General features: G+C 37.1%; 1 protein-coding gene across 23 annotated transcripts in view; it reads right to left on the reverse strand.

Moving 5' to 3' along the window:
* DMD (dystrophin) overlaps positions 1-20,231 on the reverse strand; it is a 1,854,857-nt gene that overhangs the window by 1,285,964 nt on the left and 548,662 nt on the right. For all 23 annotated transcript variants that reach the window (XR_010919130.1, XR_010919131.1, XM_067545076.1 and 20 more), the window contains one exon: positions 12,971-13,089. Coding sequence is in view for 21 of the 23 variants with exons in the window: in XM_067545076.1 (XP_067401177.1) it covers positions 12,971-13,089 (119 nt within the window). In the remaining 2 variants the exon portion in view is untranslated. The remainder of the gene's footprint in view (positions 1-12,970; positions 13,090-20,231) is intronic.

Consider the following 20,231-nt stretch of genomic DNA (forward strand, 5'->3'; position numbering starts at 1 on the left):
AGGTCTAGGTTGGACATTAGGAAAAAGTTTTTCACTAGGAGGGTGGTGAAGCACTGGAATGGGTTACCTAGGGAGGTGGTGGAATCTCCCTCCTTAGAGGTTTTTAAGCTGCGGCTTGACAAAGCCCTGGCTGGGATGATATAGCTGAGGTTAGTCCTGCTTTGAGCAGGGGGTTGGACTAGATGACCTCCTGAGGTCCCTTCCAACTCTAATATTCTATGATTCTAAGGAGGAGGAAAGGAGAACAGCAGGATACAGACCCTGGCCTTCAGAAAAGCAGACTTTGACTTTGACTCCCTGAGGTAGCTCCCAGGATCCCCTGGGAGGATAATATGAGGAGGAAAGGAATCCAAGAGAGGTGGCTGTATTTTAAAGAAACCTTATTGAGGGTGCAGGAACAAACCATCCTGATGTGCAGAAAGAACAACAAATACGGTAGGTGCCCAGCTTGGCTTAACAAAGAAGCCTTTGGTGAACTTAAACACAAAAAAGAAGCTTACCAGAAATGGAAGCTTGGTCAGATGACTAGGGAGGATTATAAAAATACTGCTTGAACATGCAGGAATGAAATCAGGAAGGTGAAAGCACAATTGGAGTTACAGCCAGCAAGGGACGTGAAGGGGAACAAGAAGGGTTTGTACAGGTATGTTACCAACAAGAGCAAGATTAGGGAAAGTGTGGGTCCCTTACAGAATGGGTGAGGCAACCTAGTGACAGAGGATGTGGAGAAAGCTGAGGTACTCAATGCCTTTTTTGCTTCTGTCTTCACAGACAAGGTCAGCTCCCAGACTACTGCACTAGGCAGCACAGAATGGAGAGGAGGAGAATATCCCTCAGTGCTGCAGGAACAGGTTCCGGACTATTTAGAAAGATTGGACATACACAAGTCCATGTAGCCAGATGCAATGCAACCGAGGGTGCTGAGGGAGTTGGCTGATGAGATTTCAGAGCCATTGGCTATTATCTTTGAAAGCTCATGGCAATTGGGGAAGGTCCCTGATGATTGGCAAAAGGCATATATAGTGCCCATCTTCAAGAAAGGGAAAAAAGTGGATCCAGGGAACTAGAGACCAGTCAGCCCCACCTCAATCCTTGGAAAAATCATGGAGCAGGTCCTCAAGGAATCCATTTTAAGGTACTTGGAAGAGAGAAAGGTGATCAGGAACAGTCAACACGGATTCACCAAGGGCAAGTCATGTCTGATCAACCTGATTGCCTTCTATGAAAAGGTAACTGGTTCTGTGGATGTGGGGAAAGCGGTGGACGTGATATATCTTGACTTAAGCAAAACTTTTGATAGTCTCCCACAGTATTCTTATCAGCAAGTTAAAGAAGTATGGGTTGGATGAATGGACTATAAAATGGATAGATAGCTGGCTAGATCATCGGGCTCAATGGGTAGTGACCAACGGCTCCATGTCTAGCTGGCAGCCAGTCACAAGCGGCAGCCAGGGGTCAGTCCTGAGGCTGGTTTTCTTCAACATTTTCATTATTGATCTGGAGGATGGGGTAGATTGCACCCTCAGCAAGTCCTGCTTTGAGCAGGGGGTTGGACTAGATGACCTCCTGAGGTACCTTCCAACTCTAGTATTCTATGATTGTATATTGGAGAGGGTTCAGAGAAGAGCCACGAAAATTATTAAAAGATTAGAAAATGTGCCTTACAGTGCTAGACTCAAAGAGCCCAATCTAGTTAGCTTAAAGGGAAGGCTAAGGGATGACTTGACTACAGTCTATAAGTACCTACATGGAGAAGAAATATTTAATAATAGGCTCTTCAATCTAGCAGAGAAAGATATAACGTGATACAATGGCTGCACATTAAAGCTAGACAAATTCAGACTGGAACTAAGCCATGCATTTTTAAACAATGAGAGTAATTAACCACTGGAACAATTTATCAAGGGTTGGGGTGGATTGTCTGTCATTGAGAATTTTGAAATCAATATAGGATTAAATTTTTCTAAAAGATAGGCTCTAGGAATTATTTTGGGAAATTTTATGGCATGTATTATATAGGCGGTGAGCATAGATGATCACAGTGGTTCTTTCTGGACTTAGAATCTATGAAAAGATATATATATGTAAAAAAAAGTTATTTGTTTTAGGATTAGAGACCAGGTTAATCTATTTATTCCACAGGTGTGTGTTTTATGGAAGTTTCCCTTTTGGTTCACAAAAATTATTATTTTAAGCACCTGATCCTGTGACTGTTCCCTACACCTACCTCTTATTAAATTCAGTGGGAGAGGAATTGTGTTCTATGATGACAGGAACAAATATAAATTATTTATTAATGTCAGCTTCAGAATGCTACTCAAACAATTTACAAAGCGTTTTTCTGCCCGATACATATTATTGTTTAACTAATTTTGTTTAAGTGATATTTTTGACTCTATTCCTATTTGATATATTGGGTATGATGATGACTCCTTAGTGACTGGAAAGTACTAGAGAAAGTCAAGAAGAGAAGGTGGGCTATGCCTTAGTGTTAAAGCATTCTCACCCACAGATGAAGTCTGAAAACTATCACAACAAAGCATATTAGCTGATCTAAAGTGCTTAAAGACCCACATTTACTATATGTGATAAATGAGCAACTGAGTATATTCCCCATCTTTAATGAGCCATATGTTAAATAGATTATTGTAAGCTTCAGTAAGGTCCCATTTACTTTGTATTCTGTTCATTTTTTAACTTTTTGTTGACTGGAGCTGGAACAAACATCAATGAAACAGGCAGAAGAGTCTTGCAGGAAAACGTAAACGTGATGGCATAAAACATATCCAGGGAAGCTCAAACTGATATATTTCATGGGGCACTCTCTTACAGCCTTCATTTTTGTTAGAAATATATTGCCTACTGGCTGCTTTATCAACAAATTGGTGTCTCCTAAAACAATTTGCGTGCATGAATCTTTGTTCATAGAACATTTAAGTAATATTTTCTGTAGTTAAATGAGATTATGATTGAAATGTAACAGTGCACTTGGTAAACTTCACCACACTTCCAAAATTTTCAGATATCTCCACATGCACTGTAAGAACTTTAAACATTTCAATACGCAAGGATACTAATTAGAATATATTAATTGATCATTCTTATTTGTGCATATTCACCCATGGTCATCACATCAGTTTATTCAAATGCTTTCCTGCTATTCAGAAGCTATCATAAAAACTATCATGAAAACTTCCTGAAAAGTAATCAAAACAAAAGTGAATGGTAAACTTTACTGATAAGTATAATGATCAGCCTGTGATTTGTGAAGTTACCACAAATCTTTTTCTTTACAAATTAAGGCAATAGGAAAATAAAAAAAAAAAAAAAAAAAAAAAAAAGCAGGGGAAAATAGAGCATCCATTACAGCCTGAAGTTTCATTTAAAAACACTTCCTTTTCCATATCGGATGAGTAAATTTATTATCACCTCTTTGACCTGTGAGCTATTTAATTATGTATAAACTACTTCACAGTCAGTAATTTACAGGTTTTAATAGAAATATTAAGTGACGAAGGGTATTGCATTAGTAAGAAGCTGTCAAAATAGGATCTTCATCTTATCAGTAGGATAATTTAAAACAAAAAGTGCATTTTAATTTTGTGGGAAAGCCATTATGAAAAGTTTTAACATACATCACAATAGAGTTACAGATTAAACAGATACCCACTTGAAATACTGAATTTATATTACAAATCCACCCATTAGATGAAATGACTTACTATTATTGTAGTTACAGCCTGCCCTCAAAAGTAATGATGATAATATACAGGCATATAGCTATGCACATTCAATACCACCAAGTCTCATTTTCAAAATTGTTAGGTACTGCAGACAGATTGCTATTCCATTTCCTTCATTCAGGGCTGCAATATTTAGTGGCATACATAAAAAGAGTAACAGGAATTGTTGGGCTTGTATAGTTTTTGTAATGATATAACATTTCCACTGGTTGTCATGCTTCCACAGTGATGAATGCTTATAGATTAGTAAAATTAATATGTTAGGACACGAAGTAGTGTTGTGGGGAATAATTCAAATCTTTCTCATCACAAATTTTTAAAAAAGGGAGTATGTAGGTTTATATAGGAAAGAAAATATGTTCATTAGGAATTCTTACAAAGCCCTTTTAAAAGGGTTATTCTTTTCTACTCAAGCCAGTTCTGTCTAGATTAATATTTTCCATCTGGCTGTCATCTCATTTTGGAAGTTGTGTGGTAGTGATCCTCAATATCCAAAAAACTATCAATTTTAAATGAAACAGCAGTCACCTGGGTGACAACTCAAATTGGCCAAATGCAGAATATCCTGATAACTCCAATAATAATAAATGTTAATAGTCCATGCAATCTTCATACATTTGGTAGGCAGTGCTGAGGTGGCCTCAAAATAACTGAATCGTAGGCTCACTTAATATGCTGATCTGACGAGCCCACACCTCGAGTTTAGCAACATACTATACTTGTAGTGGTGATGGAAATGCTCTGAAAACAACCTGTCCAGAACCCAGCTATGCAAAAAACATTAAAAAATAAGCCTGTGAGGAGCTTTTTGAATTTCAGAAAAGGAGTGACTCTGGTTCACTTCATATTTTGCATGAAGGCTGAAGGAGGGCTTTTTAAAAAAATTATTACCTAGAATTAGTAGTAAGAATCCACAAATTAGTATATCCATATTGCATTGCATTAGTTTTGAAAATATTAAAATGAATTGAGGGCTATTTCAAATTACTCTGAAAACCAGTCCTATTGCCCTTCTTTTTCCTCACCAAAGATATCCCTAAAAATAATTACTTGAAAACTATGGCACATTCTTTTAGACACGCCATTGGTAATCTTAATACTAATAGTGAACAGATTAATTAACCTGCTAACTGGATGACTCAGAGGTTTGACAATGGAAATGGAGGTTCCGCCGATCTACATTTATTACCAGCTTTCTAATTTCCCAACAAACAGACCACTGCTAGTAATATTCACAGTGCCAATCCCAGAATTTGATAAGCTTAAACCAAGAGATACTAGAAGTATGGGGTTGAACAGACAGAGTCCAATAATCATGTTCTACAGCCAATAACTTTATTGCTGTGAATTCTACAAATTTTACATTTATAGCCACTATTTATCTATAGCTATTTTGAAATCTGGAGCCATAAAGGGGAGTGAATGGAAAACCCATTTTCTTCCTAAATAATCACAAAGTTACACATTCCCCTTGGGCTGATGTAGGGAAATTCCCAGGTTCTACCAAGCAGCCTTCCTGAATGTGATCAATAGTACAAATTGCAACTGTGGGCTGATCTCTCATCTGAAAAATGTCTATCAACAATGTCCTGCTCGACAACACATTTCTGTGCCTTACGGTATTCAAGGAGACAACTATCTTTCCACAATATATTCCCCTGATGTATGTCTCATATGGGATTGAGCTCTAGAAGATAAGTGAGAAAACTACCGGATATCATACTATACTGGGTATATAATACAAGGAGGGATCACTGATCTACTTATGAAATATAGGATAGAGATTCTTTTCTCCTTTCATTGATCTATAGGTAGAACTTGTATGTGAAAAATGCATATAAAGCAATTCATTTGTGTAAAATCCAGTACTGTGATATAGCAGCACATAAAATCAAGATCAAACAGAAAAAACTATCAAAGGGAAAACTCATGGTGTCTCATTATCACTTAATAAAAAGTGCAAAAAAACTCATAACAAATTAGGGAGAAGAACACTGAAGACATGAACAGGACAGATTAAATAATCAAGCTGTATGAAATTATGTTGTAAAGCATTGGACAATTATTTAGTCCAAAGAAGACAACACAAATATTGTTATAGGACTAACACTAATAGATTCAATCCCAGTGGGCAAAAGTTCATTAAAGAAAAGAACCATATCTGTTTATTGCTAGAGGGGAACACAGACAGCAACACAGGCAACAGGAGGTGAAATACCACATTCTCACACATTTTCTCTGAGAGGGACAAAAAACTCCTGACTTCCCCTCAGAATCAATTCCTGAACCAGGTGAAGTCACATTTTTATGGGAGAAGCCACATCCTCTGAAGCTGTCTGAGCATATGTTCTCCCAGGCAGCAGAGAAACTCTATTACAATAAAATGAACTAGTAAACGGAAGGCTGGGGTCATTGTCCCAAGGCTGTAGCACATGCTATAAAAGTCACTTGCAATGACAACCTACATGGATTTTTCTCAGATATCCCATGATGATGGGGACTCGTCTAAAATCAATCCACTATTCAGGAAGGGTATTTTCCCTCTCCTATTTGAAGCTACATATGTCTTAATGCCAGATATCATGTTACAAGTCAAGTAATGTTTTTTACATTTTTACCACCACATTAAATTGAATAGTAAATGCAAATTGTTCAAGTAAGCAAGATCAACAGAACCATGGGGACATTTTAGTAAAAGACAGAAAAGCTTATGCCCTCCAAACTGCTAAAGAATATGTAAACCACTGTACTTCACAGGACACCCTTTTTTTAATTGGACTAGCTTGATGATGATGATGATGTATGAAGAAACAAGTGAAGTATCTGAGTCCAGAAATATTATGCAAGCAGTATCAGTTAATTATCAAATTCTGTTAAGTACTAACTTTCTCGCTGTATATTTATGGTACACTATACTTGGTAATTTGTTTTGTTTGTTTTAAATAATTTGGTTAAAAGTAGTGAAAGGTGAAATTCATCCCTGTGCAGAGGGCCAACACAATGCACCATTAGGACCCACTTAGCCTTATTTTGAGTGCTTAAGTGGAGCACAGGTCTCATGCTGGCCCTTTGTACAGGAATGAATTTCACCCTAAATTATTTAGAATAGGTTTTTGACTATAACTGTGTACAGTGTCCTGCATACGTCTCTGCAAACACAGAAGTTGGAAAGAGATTTTTATCAACTGTCCTCAATGGTGAAATAGAGAGACAAGATGGGTGAAGTAATAAATTTCATTGAACCAACTTCCGGTGCTGAGAGAAACAAGCTTTCAAGCTACACAGAGCTCTTCTGCAGGTCTGGGAAAGGTACAAAGGGTGCCACAGCTAAATAAGATCAAACAGATAGTTTAGCATAAATCATTACTATATATTCTAAGGGACCATTCAAGGTGAAGTGGCCTTTTAACTCCCCTGTAGTCATAGGACAAAAAGGGGGTTAGTGTGTTACAGAGCGTTGTAATAAACCACAAATTTAGTGTCTTTATTAAGACTATGGTGTCCAGCAAAGATACAAATTATAAGCTCTCAGGCTCATCTTTTGATTACACAGCTATAACAACACTAAATACTAAATGGTCAAACAAAGACTGTAAAGTTAACATCACAGTACCAGCAATCTGCTTGACACACTGGCTGCACAGCAGACAAGAGGGCAATGTCTTGGTTTATTTTCTAATTTATCTTTGGACTCTCTTTCCCACACAACCCTCTCCAAAAAAGAAGATATACTGCACAATACAGTTTCATCTGTGGAAGGGGTGGCATTTTTGGAGTTTTACCAATTTAAAGATAAGGAATCACTATCCTGTAGAAGTAGTGTTCAAAGTAACAATACACTAAATGCTATCAAAGGAGGATTTTTATTCTTGCATACCAATTTGTATATGAAGCAACTCCACAGATGCATTTAAGTAGGAAGCCAGTTTCATTCTGGCTTGGAAGTTACCCTTGAAGAATGAACATCTTTATTCAGTCAAATATTGGCTGTCCAGGGGTTAGCAATAGATATGGAAAATTTTTCACATCTAGACCACTGGTCCAAAATCTGACTCAGATTGGTAATTCTAATTTATGAGTGACCCAGAAACCTTTTGGTGCCAAGTGGCAGAGGGCACAGGTGGTGTATAGGGGTTTTACAGGGATCCCGTTTCAGATATATGTATATTAACTGACCAATAGTTGGTATGCAAAGTATCTACTGAAAGCCAGTAGTCCTGGTCATCAAAATCATTCCGAAATGTAAGAAAAATATTTAAGGATTTATGTATTTTTACTAAAAATTATGAATGTAAGGTCTTGGAGGAGGTGACATACCTCAGACAGAGTACTTTCAGGCAGGAGGCAACAGACGATTATCTCTCTGTCTGGTCATATGTGTATTGTCCGCTTCATAACAGGTGTCTGTTTGCTTAGTGAGCCTGATGCTAATCAAGAGCCTACATAATCGACAAGAGGCAAGTCACAGGAAGAAACAGGGCATTGTCCTGTTTAAGGCCAAAGAACTGTCCTGATCTATCAAGGTGCTAAGATACATGCTGGGTCTTTCATTGATGAGGCAAGCTGACAGAGCAATTTGTCTGATGAATAGAAGATCACAGTCAAGCCTGGCTGTAAAATGCTAGAAGGACTTTGGTGAGTATTGCTGCATAAGATATGATAGTAGCTAGTTAAATACATCTAGGTTCTAAGCTAAGAGTTATTCTATTTTATATGCAATCACTTGTTGGCAATGCTTCTGCTTGTTATCACTTGAATCTGTATACTTTTGTTAAATGTATTTTTATTTTTTTCCCCTCTATAAGCACATCTGGGTGGTGATCAGAGGTGAAACTTGTAAGCTGGGATGTACTGCTTCTTTGGAAGCAGCATATCTGAATACTGAGAATTTCCAGTGGAACGGGAGCTGGACACTTGATTGGGGAAGGTTGGAGTAGGCCTATTGCTAATTTGTACAGAGAGAGTGGGGCCTGAACAGGCCTAGAGGGGAGTGCTTGTTTTGCCCGTGGCTGGATGAGTCAGGGACAAATAAGGATTCCTCATGCTAATGGTAGGAGGTCTCATAATGCTGGAGATCCCCCAGCGGCATCACATTATGGTTATGTCTACACCAATAACAGCATGTCGTGTACGGCTCTGTACATGTAGATACACATCACAGTGAAAGGCTCTGGCAGCAGGGAGTTTTTCCACTGCTGGAGGCTTTTATTGCAGGACACTAGACTGCTAACAATTGCTGTGTAGACCTGGGAGGCATTGGTTGGGCATGTAGAGTCTCAGAGAGAGTTCATATCCACAGGGTACTCTACTCCATTTGTCTAAGCTGTCCAATCGTGCAGTGTCTGAACTCTACATGCTTCCATAACTGTAAATGTTCTCTATGTTGTTGTGTTGCATTTTAATTTCTTAGTATCTTTCAGTCATTTCTTAGTCTTTCTGAGGTTGTCAATGGTCTCTATCCATACTAACAGTGTTTGCAAACATGTCCCTTTCCCCTATGCTATTAATACTTGAAATGCATACATTAGTGTATATCAAAATCATACCATTTACTGGGAACCATATTTTATAACGTAGATTAAATTATACATAGATTACATAGAATAATGAGCAAAAAAGGACATCATACAGCTTGCAGAGGAAGGTTTTTTCCCCTCCAAGTTTATGGATAATAAAACTTTGACAGAAGGTTATGTTAATTATATATAAATTGCTCTAAGCTGTGGAGAACAGCCAGGTTTTGTGAATAACCACCTGGTTGTATGGAAAAGTTATTTATAATTAGGGCTATTGACAAATCATAGGTAAAAAAATCCTTTTGCAGATAAACTACTCTTTAAATTAGTTAAGGAATGCCAGTTATCAGCAAAATGGAATGAAAACCAGAAGTTTCTTGTATGAGTCTCATCTATCTCCACCATTACTGTGTTCTGTGGTAAAATTTTTATGTAAATATAATGTCCATGTGTCATATCTCTTTAAATTTTAAAATGAATTGCTAAATTTAGATGACACTATTGTCATAATTTGCATTTCATCATATTTCAGATAGAATTTAATATAGAATATTCACAAAATCTGAATGATGAGGAGTACATGCCAGGAGAAATCAATATATTTTTCACTGATGGAATCTCAAAGGATAGTATGAAGACATTAAATACCTTAGCCTCATAATCATAAATCTCTTGCAACAGAAGGTCACTGTGAATCAAATAGCCACACTTAATCAAGTAGCAAAACCAAAAAGGTGTACATTTGATCAAATTATTTTGTTCACAAGAAAAATACTTAAAAGGCAGAAGATGCATAGAAGTAGACATTAATAGGAGATACACAGACTTTTGCTATATTCTAAGATGCCTACATTACCAATATAATTATCTTGTAATGCATGTCTTATTGCTTAAACTTAACAAACCAACTATAAAGGTTGCCTAGAATTGCCTGCTTTGATTGCTAATCTAACAAATTATTTACTACTTAAAACAACCCCCAGCACACTAATCATCAATAAAAGGAAAACTAAGGATTTCAACCAACTGTATGCATGAAAACTGGAAATATTGGGTGTATAATTTCTGTGTAACCCAAATTGTAAAATCCAGCCTCACTAACACAAATGCACTTCTGTGTTCTAATAGAATAGGCTTTGGCAGACACTGCAGCACAACTATTGCTTGCATTTAAATCACCCCACAACAGGAATTTGGATCAAAATAGAAGAAAATGAATGTTTAATCGCAACCCATGCATACACCCACGTGGCATATTAGGTATGAAAGGAAAATCACTTTGGAAACAAGCTAAGATCTTCAGGTATAACCTCTATAGCCAATATTTGACTGAATAAGAACATTCATTCTTCAAAGGTGATTACCCAGCCAGAATGAAACTGGATTCCTAGTCAAATGCATGTATGGAGCTTCTTCAAAAAATAAAAATCCTCCATTCATAGCATACACTGTACTATTACTTTTGAACATGACTTCTACACAGTTGTGACTCCTTTTCTTTAAGCTGGTAATACTCCACAAAGCCCAAGACAAAAAAAGTTTTCAATTAACACATTGCATTAACATAACAAATAAAACAAAGAGATGTTCACCTGCTCTTTTAGTACAATAATTCCATAACATGATAAAGTCATATTTCATTATTACACTAGTCTAAGGACATTTGTGATTTCCTTTATTAGATACTGACAGAGTGGCTTAAGTATTGCTTGGATATAGTTCTGTCATGCAGAGTATACTATTGAAAGAATACCTGGGAATCTTGCTAATAAATCTGGTGGAGCTATGAGTCACATTTGCCTGTCTATAGAGAAAAAGATGCAGAAACATTCCAATAGGATTCTTCCCTCAGTGATGTACTGATAGATCTAGGCATGATCTTAGTAATAAGTTGGCCATTATTCTCAAGCAAGACAATGTTCATTCCAAAAGTTTCCTATGCTGGTAGCCAGCATAATGATAGAAGAGAATACTCAATGGACTTAATACTAAAGCTGCTTAAATACATTTTTAAAAGAACAGATTTGAAAATAAAAGGGTTGAGTTGTTTATTACAATTGATGGCATCTTACTATTAATGAATATATAGGTAGCCACTGGATATTGACTGTGGATTCCCAAAGTAACAAATTTCATCATGAAGGATTATTTGTCTTAAAATTGGTAGCTATTATATGTATTATTATTTTATTCACTATTCTGTCTCAAATGTTACTGTTCTAATTGGGGAGCAGAAAACAACAACATTAAATAGCAAACAGTTATAACAAACATTAAAAAAAAAAAAACAAGTGTCCACAAATTATTCATTTAAATTATTCGTCAAATACTTATAAACAAACATATTGGAATGAAAATGGGACTGGTTCATAAATGATTTGCTCACCCTTAAAGGGAGGTAATTCATAAAAATATATACTTTTTGTAACAAATAGATCAGCAAATTCTAGCTGAGGCCATGGCAAATAAACAACAAGAGACTCCACGCTAGAATTTACCTTAAACTGTTTTCACTGAAAAAAAAATCTTGGTTCCACTGAAATCAATGGAAGTTTTAACATTGACTTCAATGGAGTAAGGATTTTGCCCCTTGAGTATATGATGAATAGACCACTTAACATTGGAATCAGCAATGTGAATTTATAAAATATAATAAAATGTTATGCTGATGGCTTAATAGTACAAAAACCTCAAACAGTTTGGACAGTAAATGAAGTCAAAGTGAGAGACAGAAGTGGCATGTTGCAAATTATAGAAGGAAAGAATGCAGCTGCTGCATTATTCATAAACATCTCCTGCCATTGCAGTATATTTTGAAAACAATCAACCAGGATGCCTGTTTCTCCTCTCACTGATAAAGGGGGGTGGACTGAAAGTATGGGGTGGCCAAAGACCTTAATAAGGAATGGGAAGGCCTAGGTGAAAAATATTTAGACCCTTCCAAACCACATCTACAAAAGGATTTAGGGGTTTTCTCTACGATGTCTTATATTAAGGAGAAGGTGAAATGAATGAAAGATGGGATTTTAAAAAAATGACTGGCATTGGCCTAATTTATTATTAAAATTAAAATTGACAGTAAAACGCTATTGCGTTAGACCAGTGCTGATCTGTTTTGAAAATGTACACCTATAAATGAACAAGGACTACAAGTTAATTACAACTGGCAAGACACCCATGATTATTACAGATTACTTTTTAATCGGTATATGCCAGCACGATTCAAAGTGTCTTCCCCTATGCAGCTACTCAAACATATACACTCCCCCTCCTGTTTCAAGCCACACACCTTAAGTGTTGAAATACTGTAGACACACAGGCCAATATCTGAAAATGTGGGTGGGTCTAAATTCTAAATCCATAGTTAGGCCAGATTTTCAAAGGTACTGAACACCTGCAGGTCAGACTGTAGGCAATAAGAGCTGTAAATGCTCAGAAGCTGGGGTGGTGGAAGGGGAATCAGCCTACTTAGGTACCTAACATCAAGCGAACACATCTGAAAATTCTGGCCAATCTGCAAGCTTTGACCTAAATTCTTTAGTTCTGAGGAGTTTATATTATACTATTTTAACTGAGAGAGAATTTAATCTTGCATTTATACTCTACCATTGAAAATGTTGAATCCTGCTGCAAAGAGGTCAAACTAATTTTCAGTCAATACATGAAAAAGTAAATTTTTAAGCTACAGAATAGTACATGATTTCCACTAACCTTCAGGATCAAGGAGTTTCTCAATACCCAAGTGCCGTTTGGCGGTGTTGAATGCATGGTCTAACCGTTGTACAGCTGACTGTTGGCAAGCCACACTGTTCCAATCAAACAGATCTGGTCTAAGAAGAAGAAAAAGAAAAGAAAGCACAATTATCAATCAACTTTGACTTCCCTTGACATTCAATTTAATTCTAGATTTTGATTGCTATCCCACAACTGCATATAACAAAAAATTTATATAAAAATACATAAATCTCAGCAGAATAGAGAGCTGTAAATTCAATCAAATGAGTCAGCTGATATCAGTGAAGCACTAGAACACAATTTAAGTGTTTCATAAACAGAAGCAGAACCACAAAGATTGAATTACAGTTCAGATATACAATTTAGGACCTTGTATTATCACTTGTAGTATTTGCAATATAAATATTTTTAATGCTTTGCAAGCCTTGATATTTCAAGTAAGAGGTATCCATGGAAATCTGATATTATTTTCAGGCACACTAGAAAAGAAAATTTAATCTGGTATACTGAAGTTTAATCAGTGTGCATATAATAGGGAGAAAAACAATTACATTGTTTATGACCTGGACACATACAATGTTAAAAAATCAAAAAGTTTAAATATATGACTTTACTTGGGAATAAATCAGATAAGTTACCTACTAAAGTTAAAAGGCCTGTGATTAGGGTTGGAATACATAGTTGTGTTATTTGGTAAATAAAAAAGGTAATTTTAATTTTTTTTAAAGTGTCTCCTACAGTTAGAATTCTAGTGAAGACAAAGAAGTGGGGTGTGTTTTAGTGAAACGGCCTCAGGCAAGCAGAGGCAAGGGGTGCTATTTATCTACCGACAGTTTCACCAATTATGCAGTTCCCTGCACTCTGATTTCTTCTGGGTAGGAAACGAGTGATTTTCATGGTCACAAGTTATTTTCAAGAGCTGTACTGTAAATTGCTAAAACTACTAGACACTGGACATGTGTGTATTTAATGTGCCTGTCATTGCAATATGCAAGACTCAATATAATTGATCTTACAATTATACAAATACTAGTAAGCAGAAGACAAATGAGCTCCTAAAGATACATCTCTCTCCAAATAGAAGATTTCACCTTGCATACAGTATTGATTGCTTATCCTTATATTAAGGATAATTAATTTGGATGATCCAGTAAATTTGGATGACGGCAGCAATATGGTTACTGTATCAATATACTGACACTGAAATTTTTCATACGTCCACGATTGTAGTCTGAACCTCTTAAAGCCTCTACAAGTAAATCTTTTATTCAAAATAAACAATAACCAAGAGATCTCATATTGAAAGTTTTAATCACATGGATAAATGATTTCAGGATCAGGCTATAAGTACAAAAGGGAAAGGTGGAGGCTGGAATCACTACAGGGGCATAGAGTGAAGGTTAAGGGTTTTGTTGCACAGCAAGAAATGTGCAGCCTACATGCACGTGATTTAAGTCAGAATTTGTTACTTCATCTTACCAGATGATTTGTGCGTGTTTGAAAGTTTTAACCATGTGTGTGACACTGTGTGTCATTTGGAGCACATTTTAACTTTAACTATTACCTAATAAAGTGTAATTGGGTTAATTAAAACTACATTTATAAGATATTGAATACAACATTTAAATATATTCTTCCCTAATCAGTTAGTTGGAGCAGAGGGTTCATTCTTCAATATATACATATTTTTAGGATGATACAGTATTGTCTAATTTCTAGCAGCAGATCATCTTGAATTCAAAGTGATCCCCTGGGTCTTCAGTTTCATCCATCTCCAGAATCATGGGTGTCAGGAATTGATTTTGAATTTGATGGACCCATGTAAACCAAGACACTGGCACCCTGTCTTCTGTCAGGAAGAATTTTCATAAGACACTAGAATGACAAAAGGGTCATTGATTTTTGAATGTTTCAGAAAGACTTGTACCTTAATCGATTAGTATGAATTCAAAAGTTGCAGAAGGGACCACGTAACGAAGAATGACATTATAGGACTCCAGTTAAATTTGCATGCTCATCTTCTAAATCTAAACTAACTATATAACTGGCATGTGTCTACAGCTACTCTTTTTTTACATATGCAGTAACTTCAAAAAAAAGAATTACCTCTGTATGGACTAGAGGGTTGGAATAAGAATTTAAAATAGGTCATTGACTGGATGATGAGCTTACTAGGGGGTGAGAGGCTTGCATTCTTTTACAGTTTCTTCACTCTGTAACAGTATAACATAAGGAAGCAGAACAAGAGGATCTTCTTATTCTAATGTGATCGGTCGGACCTTACAAAGAACCATCTACTTTACACAGCAAAATGCAAGTCTCATTCACGAACACACAGCTTAAAAACAAAAATTGAAGGTTAGGTTAACCTTCAAACGGGTTCTTCCTACTTCAACAATGTCTCAACTTTCAGCTTTTTTTCTTCGTCAAAATGGAGTGGCCTTGGCAGTAGAATCTGAACGGCAGTTTGAAATATCAGCTTTTCAGTATGTCATCTTTTTAGAGACCTTGTGGGCTATATTCAGAGGCTGATGCTGTCAAGTATGCTCCCAAGAGATATTAGAGGTTAGATAAGAGATTTTTAAGAAGTCTGTATACAGCAAATAACTTATTAAAGTCACTAAAATGAGAGATAGCGGTGTCACTAACAACTATTAACTGAACTGGAGTTAACTAGGTTAACTGGGGAGAGTTCTTAGCCTCAGGAGGGAGCTGGCAGACTGAAAAAAGCATCAAGGAATAGCTTCTCAAGTTTGATCTGCTTCATATGTATTGTTCGGCTATTACCAAGAGATTGAAATCGCCTCACAAGACCCCTGGCTCAGATTATCTCTGGCATGGACAAAGTACTGGCAGGCAAGAAGCTGCAGAGCTCACCAACACCTCCCTCCCTGCAGACCGTAGAGCAGAGACACATTGGAGTGGCTGGAGGATGATGAACTCCAACTATCCCCAAGCTGTAATTTAGTCCCTAGGGGGCAACAGAAGTTAGAGCAGACCCCAGGGTATCCCAATTTGCTCCAGAGCTTGAGGTAGGGCACAGTAACAGGGAGCCATAATTGAATCCCTGACAGATCCATTGCTGGGCACAGGAGAGTATCTGACCCAAAGGATCCAACCTGATCCACAGCTCTGCAGCAACAAGCACTGCCAAACACAGTACGTAATGACTTACAGTTATCCAGAGCCAAAGCAAATAAAAAGGACCCGAGAAATTTCAAATAGCAGAATAAAAAAAAATTACATTAATTATGAAGCTATTTTGCAGTGCTAGCATCTGTAGCTTCTCATGCAAGAAACAAACAAAACAGAAGTTCTGCAAAATATTACATATACAAGGGAATCAGCTGTTAAACCACAGAATGACAATTTTTTTGATACTGTGTAATTATACAAACTCTGGCAGGAAACAGGAGATATCAAAGATGGTGCAATATTATTTACTGTAAAGTGTGGCAGGGTTAAGAAAGCCCCGCCACTCCATTAAGAGGGAAATCAAAGTCAGGGATAAGGCTAGCTGCAATAGTACCCAAAGCAGCAAGGCATGGGAGGGGCAAATAAAGCAGTAGATGTTCACTTCCTAGTAACTCTGTTACTTTTCCCTAATGTAACTTTTTTTCCCAAGTCATAGCCAAACATCTCATACTAATAAACATTTTCAAGATATTAATTCAGAAGCTGAATGTCTTGGACCTAGATTTTGGATATCTAGATTATTTTTCTGTCACAACACAACACTCCTTTTCTATGTTTGTCAAAGGAGGCTTAACAAAAAAATTAATTCAAAATAATGAACAAATAGGAGTAAACATAACTGATGGATAGAGGGACTAAAAGAAAAAAACGTATTTACAAGCACTAAGAAGAGGTCGAGGAAACAGAGAAACATGTTGCAATTTCACTTTTGGACTTTTTTTTATGCACTGGAGATATATGCTCATTCAATCAATAAGATTCTTCTATATGGGCACAGGTTAAATTAAAATGTTCACCAGTAAAAACAGTCTTCCTGTTTGGGGGGAGGGAGCAAAAGCTACTATACACACAATATAGGTTTCTGTTCTCTTAACTAAAAGGCTGGGTTTTTGTTGTCATTCTGATCCTGTCTGTAGAGGGAAATCTGTTGTTGGATGACTGTTTAGCCTAGCTTTCTTCAGGGATATTGATGCCAGGTGTCTAAGAATGATATTATTTGGTGAGGGGAAAAATAATAGGATGCCTTCAGTTCCATAGCGCTTCAAATCAATTATAAAATAGCAATTTAAGAAAGTTGGGGGTAGCCAAAGTGACTAGTGAGAATAAAAACATTCATACTACTACCATTTTTCTGTTGGCTTTACTTCAGCTTTCTGTTTAGTTTCCTGAAAGCGAACCTCTCTCCCCAGCTCATTTCTAGTCTGCACTTCACAGGTTTTTTTAATATGTAGTATTCCTCTTCCCTGCTCTGTCCCCAAGAAGCAGAGGCAGCTGCAGTGAACTGCCGCTTTCTAAGGCACTAGCCTGGCTTGAGTTCAGGCATTTTAAGGAAGCAGATGTGCAGGAAGCTAATGAATACCACTTGTTTTCAGTGAACTTCCTGATTAAAAGTAATCTTAGGGCCAGGGAAAGCTTGGGACTAGGGATAGATATCATATAAAAGATTTATATTCCCTTTAAAAGCCATTATGGGAAACCTGGCTGAAGGGATAAAAACTCCTCACTCCCATAGTGAGACTCCAGGAGAGCTGAGTTGAATTAGTAAGAGCTGAACATGAGCTCCCAATGTGATGCTGCGGCAAAAAAGACTAATGTGATCCTGGGTGCATGACAGGGAAATCTCAAATAGGAGAGAGGTTTTTACACCTCTGTATTTGACACTGGTGTGACCGCTACTGGAATACTATGTCTAGTTCCAGCGTTCACAATTCAAGAAGGATGTTGATAAATTGGAGCGGGTTCAGAGAAGAGCCATGAGAGTGATTAAAGGATTAGAAAGACAAGGTGAGTGAGGAAATATTTTTTATGGGACCGACTTTTGTTGGTGAAAGAAACCATGCTTGCGCAAACAATGAAGTATTAGAAAACATGCCTTATAGCAACAGACTCAAAGAGCTCAGTCTAGTTATCTTAACCACAAGACGATTAAAGGGTGACTTGATTACAGTCTGTAAGTATCTACATGGGAAACAAATATTTAATTATGGCCTCGGCAGTCTAGTAGATAAAGTTATAACATGATCCAGACATGACAGATGAAGCTAGAGAAATTCAGACGGGAAATAAGTGTTAAAAATTATGCATGAGAGTAAATAACCATTGGAACAAGTTATCAGGGGTTGTGGTGGATTCTCTGTTTCAGACCATTTTTAAATCAAGATTGGATCGTTTTCTAAAAGATTTGCTCTGGGAATTATTTGGTGGGGGGAAGGGCAGAGTTCTATGTGTTAGACAGGAAGTCAGAGCAGATGATCACCATGGTCCCTCTCGACCTTGGAATCTATGAAAGAAGAAAGCAAGCAAGACTATTCTGTGGCCTTGTGCCTTAAAGGGTGAGGAAAGGGATCCTATGAAGATTACAACCATTTACCCTGCTCAAAACCCTTATATTTACTGTTAACCTGTATTTCCAAGCTGATTATGCTTCTTCAGTGTGGTTGTCTGTTGCTGTGCTTAATATCAAACAAACCACTTTGTTTAGGGTATCATCTTTTTTAGATTTTATTCTTTTATTTATCCTTTTATTAAACCTACGCCTTAGGATAAAGCCCGTGCTACGCAAGGCTAAGCACCCTGAAAATAAAACACCAACATATCTGTCTCTCAGGATTATACGGACAGAAACAGTGGAATAGAGCCTGCTAAGAATAGACAAAGTGTCAATAGAGAGAAGGAGATTATACACATGGGGACCCCTATTCTAAAAAGCCTCTTTAAAAATAATGAGAAAATAGGGTATGAGAAACAGCTGCTGAGCACCGAGCAGGGTAGCAATTGTTTAAAAAAAAGGAAATTACCAGATCACATGAGAGACTGGAGAAGAGGTCAGGGATAGCCAACCCACAGAGCATAGTAGCCTCAGCATGAACTATATGCATGCATTCAGCTGCTCACAAAGTTCTCTCACTTTTTCCATCTCCAGCAAGAGGGAATCAGAATTCCTACCCCACCGATCTGATTCTGTTATGTACCACAAAGCTCTCTGTATCTTTTAAACAGTTCTACATGGCAGAGAAAATATTAGATAACCTGTATGACATGGCCCTCAGACAAGAAATGGCTTAACTTTAGGTGACCAGGTGTCCCAAATTTATAGGGGCAGTCCCGATATTCAGGGCTTTGTCATATATAGGTGTCTAATACCCCACACCCTCCCTCTGCATCCCGATATTTCATACTTTTTATCTGGTCACTTAGCTTAACCAAATTTTCAAAAACTCAGTTTTCCCAGGGTGAGTAAGTTTTTTTTTTTAAGTCTATTAATACATTTAGTTATCTTATTAGCAAAAATAGTGAAAGACAAAGTAAAATTTATTCCTGGGCTGATATATTTTCATGACAATATTGCAAGGCTACTTTTAACACCTTGCTTTCTCACCTTTTGGTTATTGCTTCTGATTCTGGCAGCAAAGGTGGTTTGTGTGTCTAGGAGAAAATAAAATGTGGGAAGTCCCTGAAATATCAGACCTCTATAAACAGAGCAGAGATCAGGGAATAAGGACTTTCTAAAGGATCTCTGCTAGGACCCAAAACATTGAGGAATAGGGAACTACACAGCCACTAAAAAAACCCTGCCCCCTCACTGAAGGATCTCAGTGAGTTTTACAAATAATAATTTAGCCTGTCAATATCCATTTGCAATAAGTAAGTATTTACCCATTCAATAGGCATGCAAAATGAGGCACACAAAAAGACACCACTGCTATGGGGATGGATGAAATATAAGGCCTCAAAAGAACAGATTGAATAGGAATGACTAGCTCCGAATGATACAGCACGTTAGTGGCAATGCAGAACCAAGAACAGAACTCATGAGTCCTCCCCAACCTTCTGCTGTAACCAGGGAACCACATTTCCCCTCAGTATTGAATACAAAGGAACAGAATAGATGGACAAAGCTGTTGCACAATGAGGTAACAGAAAATGTGGCTGAACCTAAAAACAGCTGAAAGTATAAATCAATAATGCACTCATTATTATACAGCAAGTGTATATTGTGTAATGTATACTAAGGTATATTCTAAAGTGAATGTCTAATACT

Source organism: Emydura macquarii, unplaced genomic scaffold (assembly GCF_026122565.2).
Source record: "Emydura macquarii macquarii isolate MOO-44397 ecotype Brisbane River unplaced genomic scaffold, CSIRO-AGI_Emac_v2 contig_1043, whole genome shotgun sequence".
In the NCBI taxonomy this organism is placed as follows: Eukaryota; Metazoa; Chordata; order Testudines; family Chelidae; genus Emydura; species Emydura macquarii.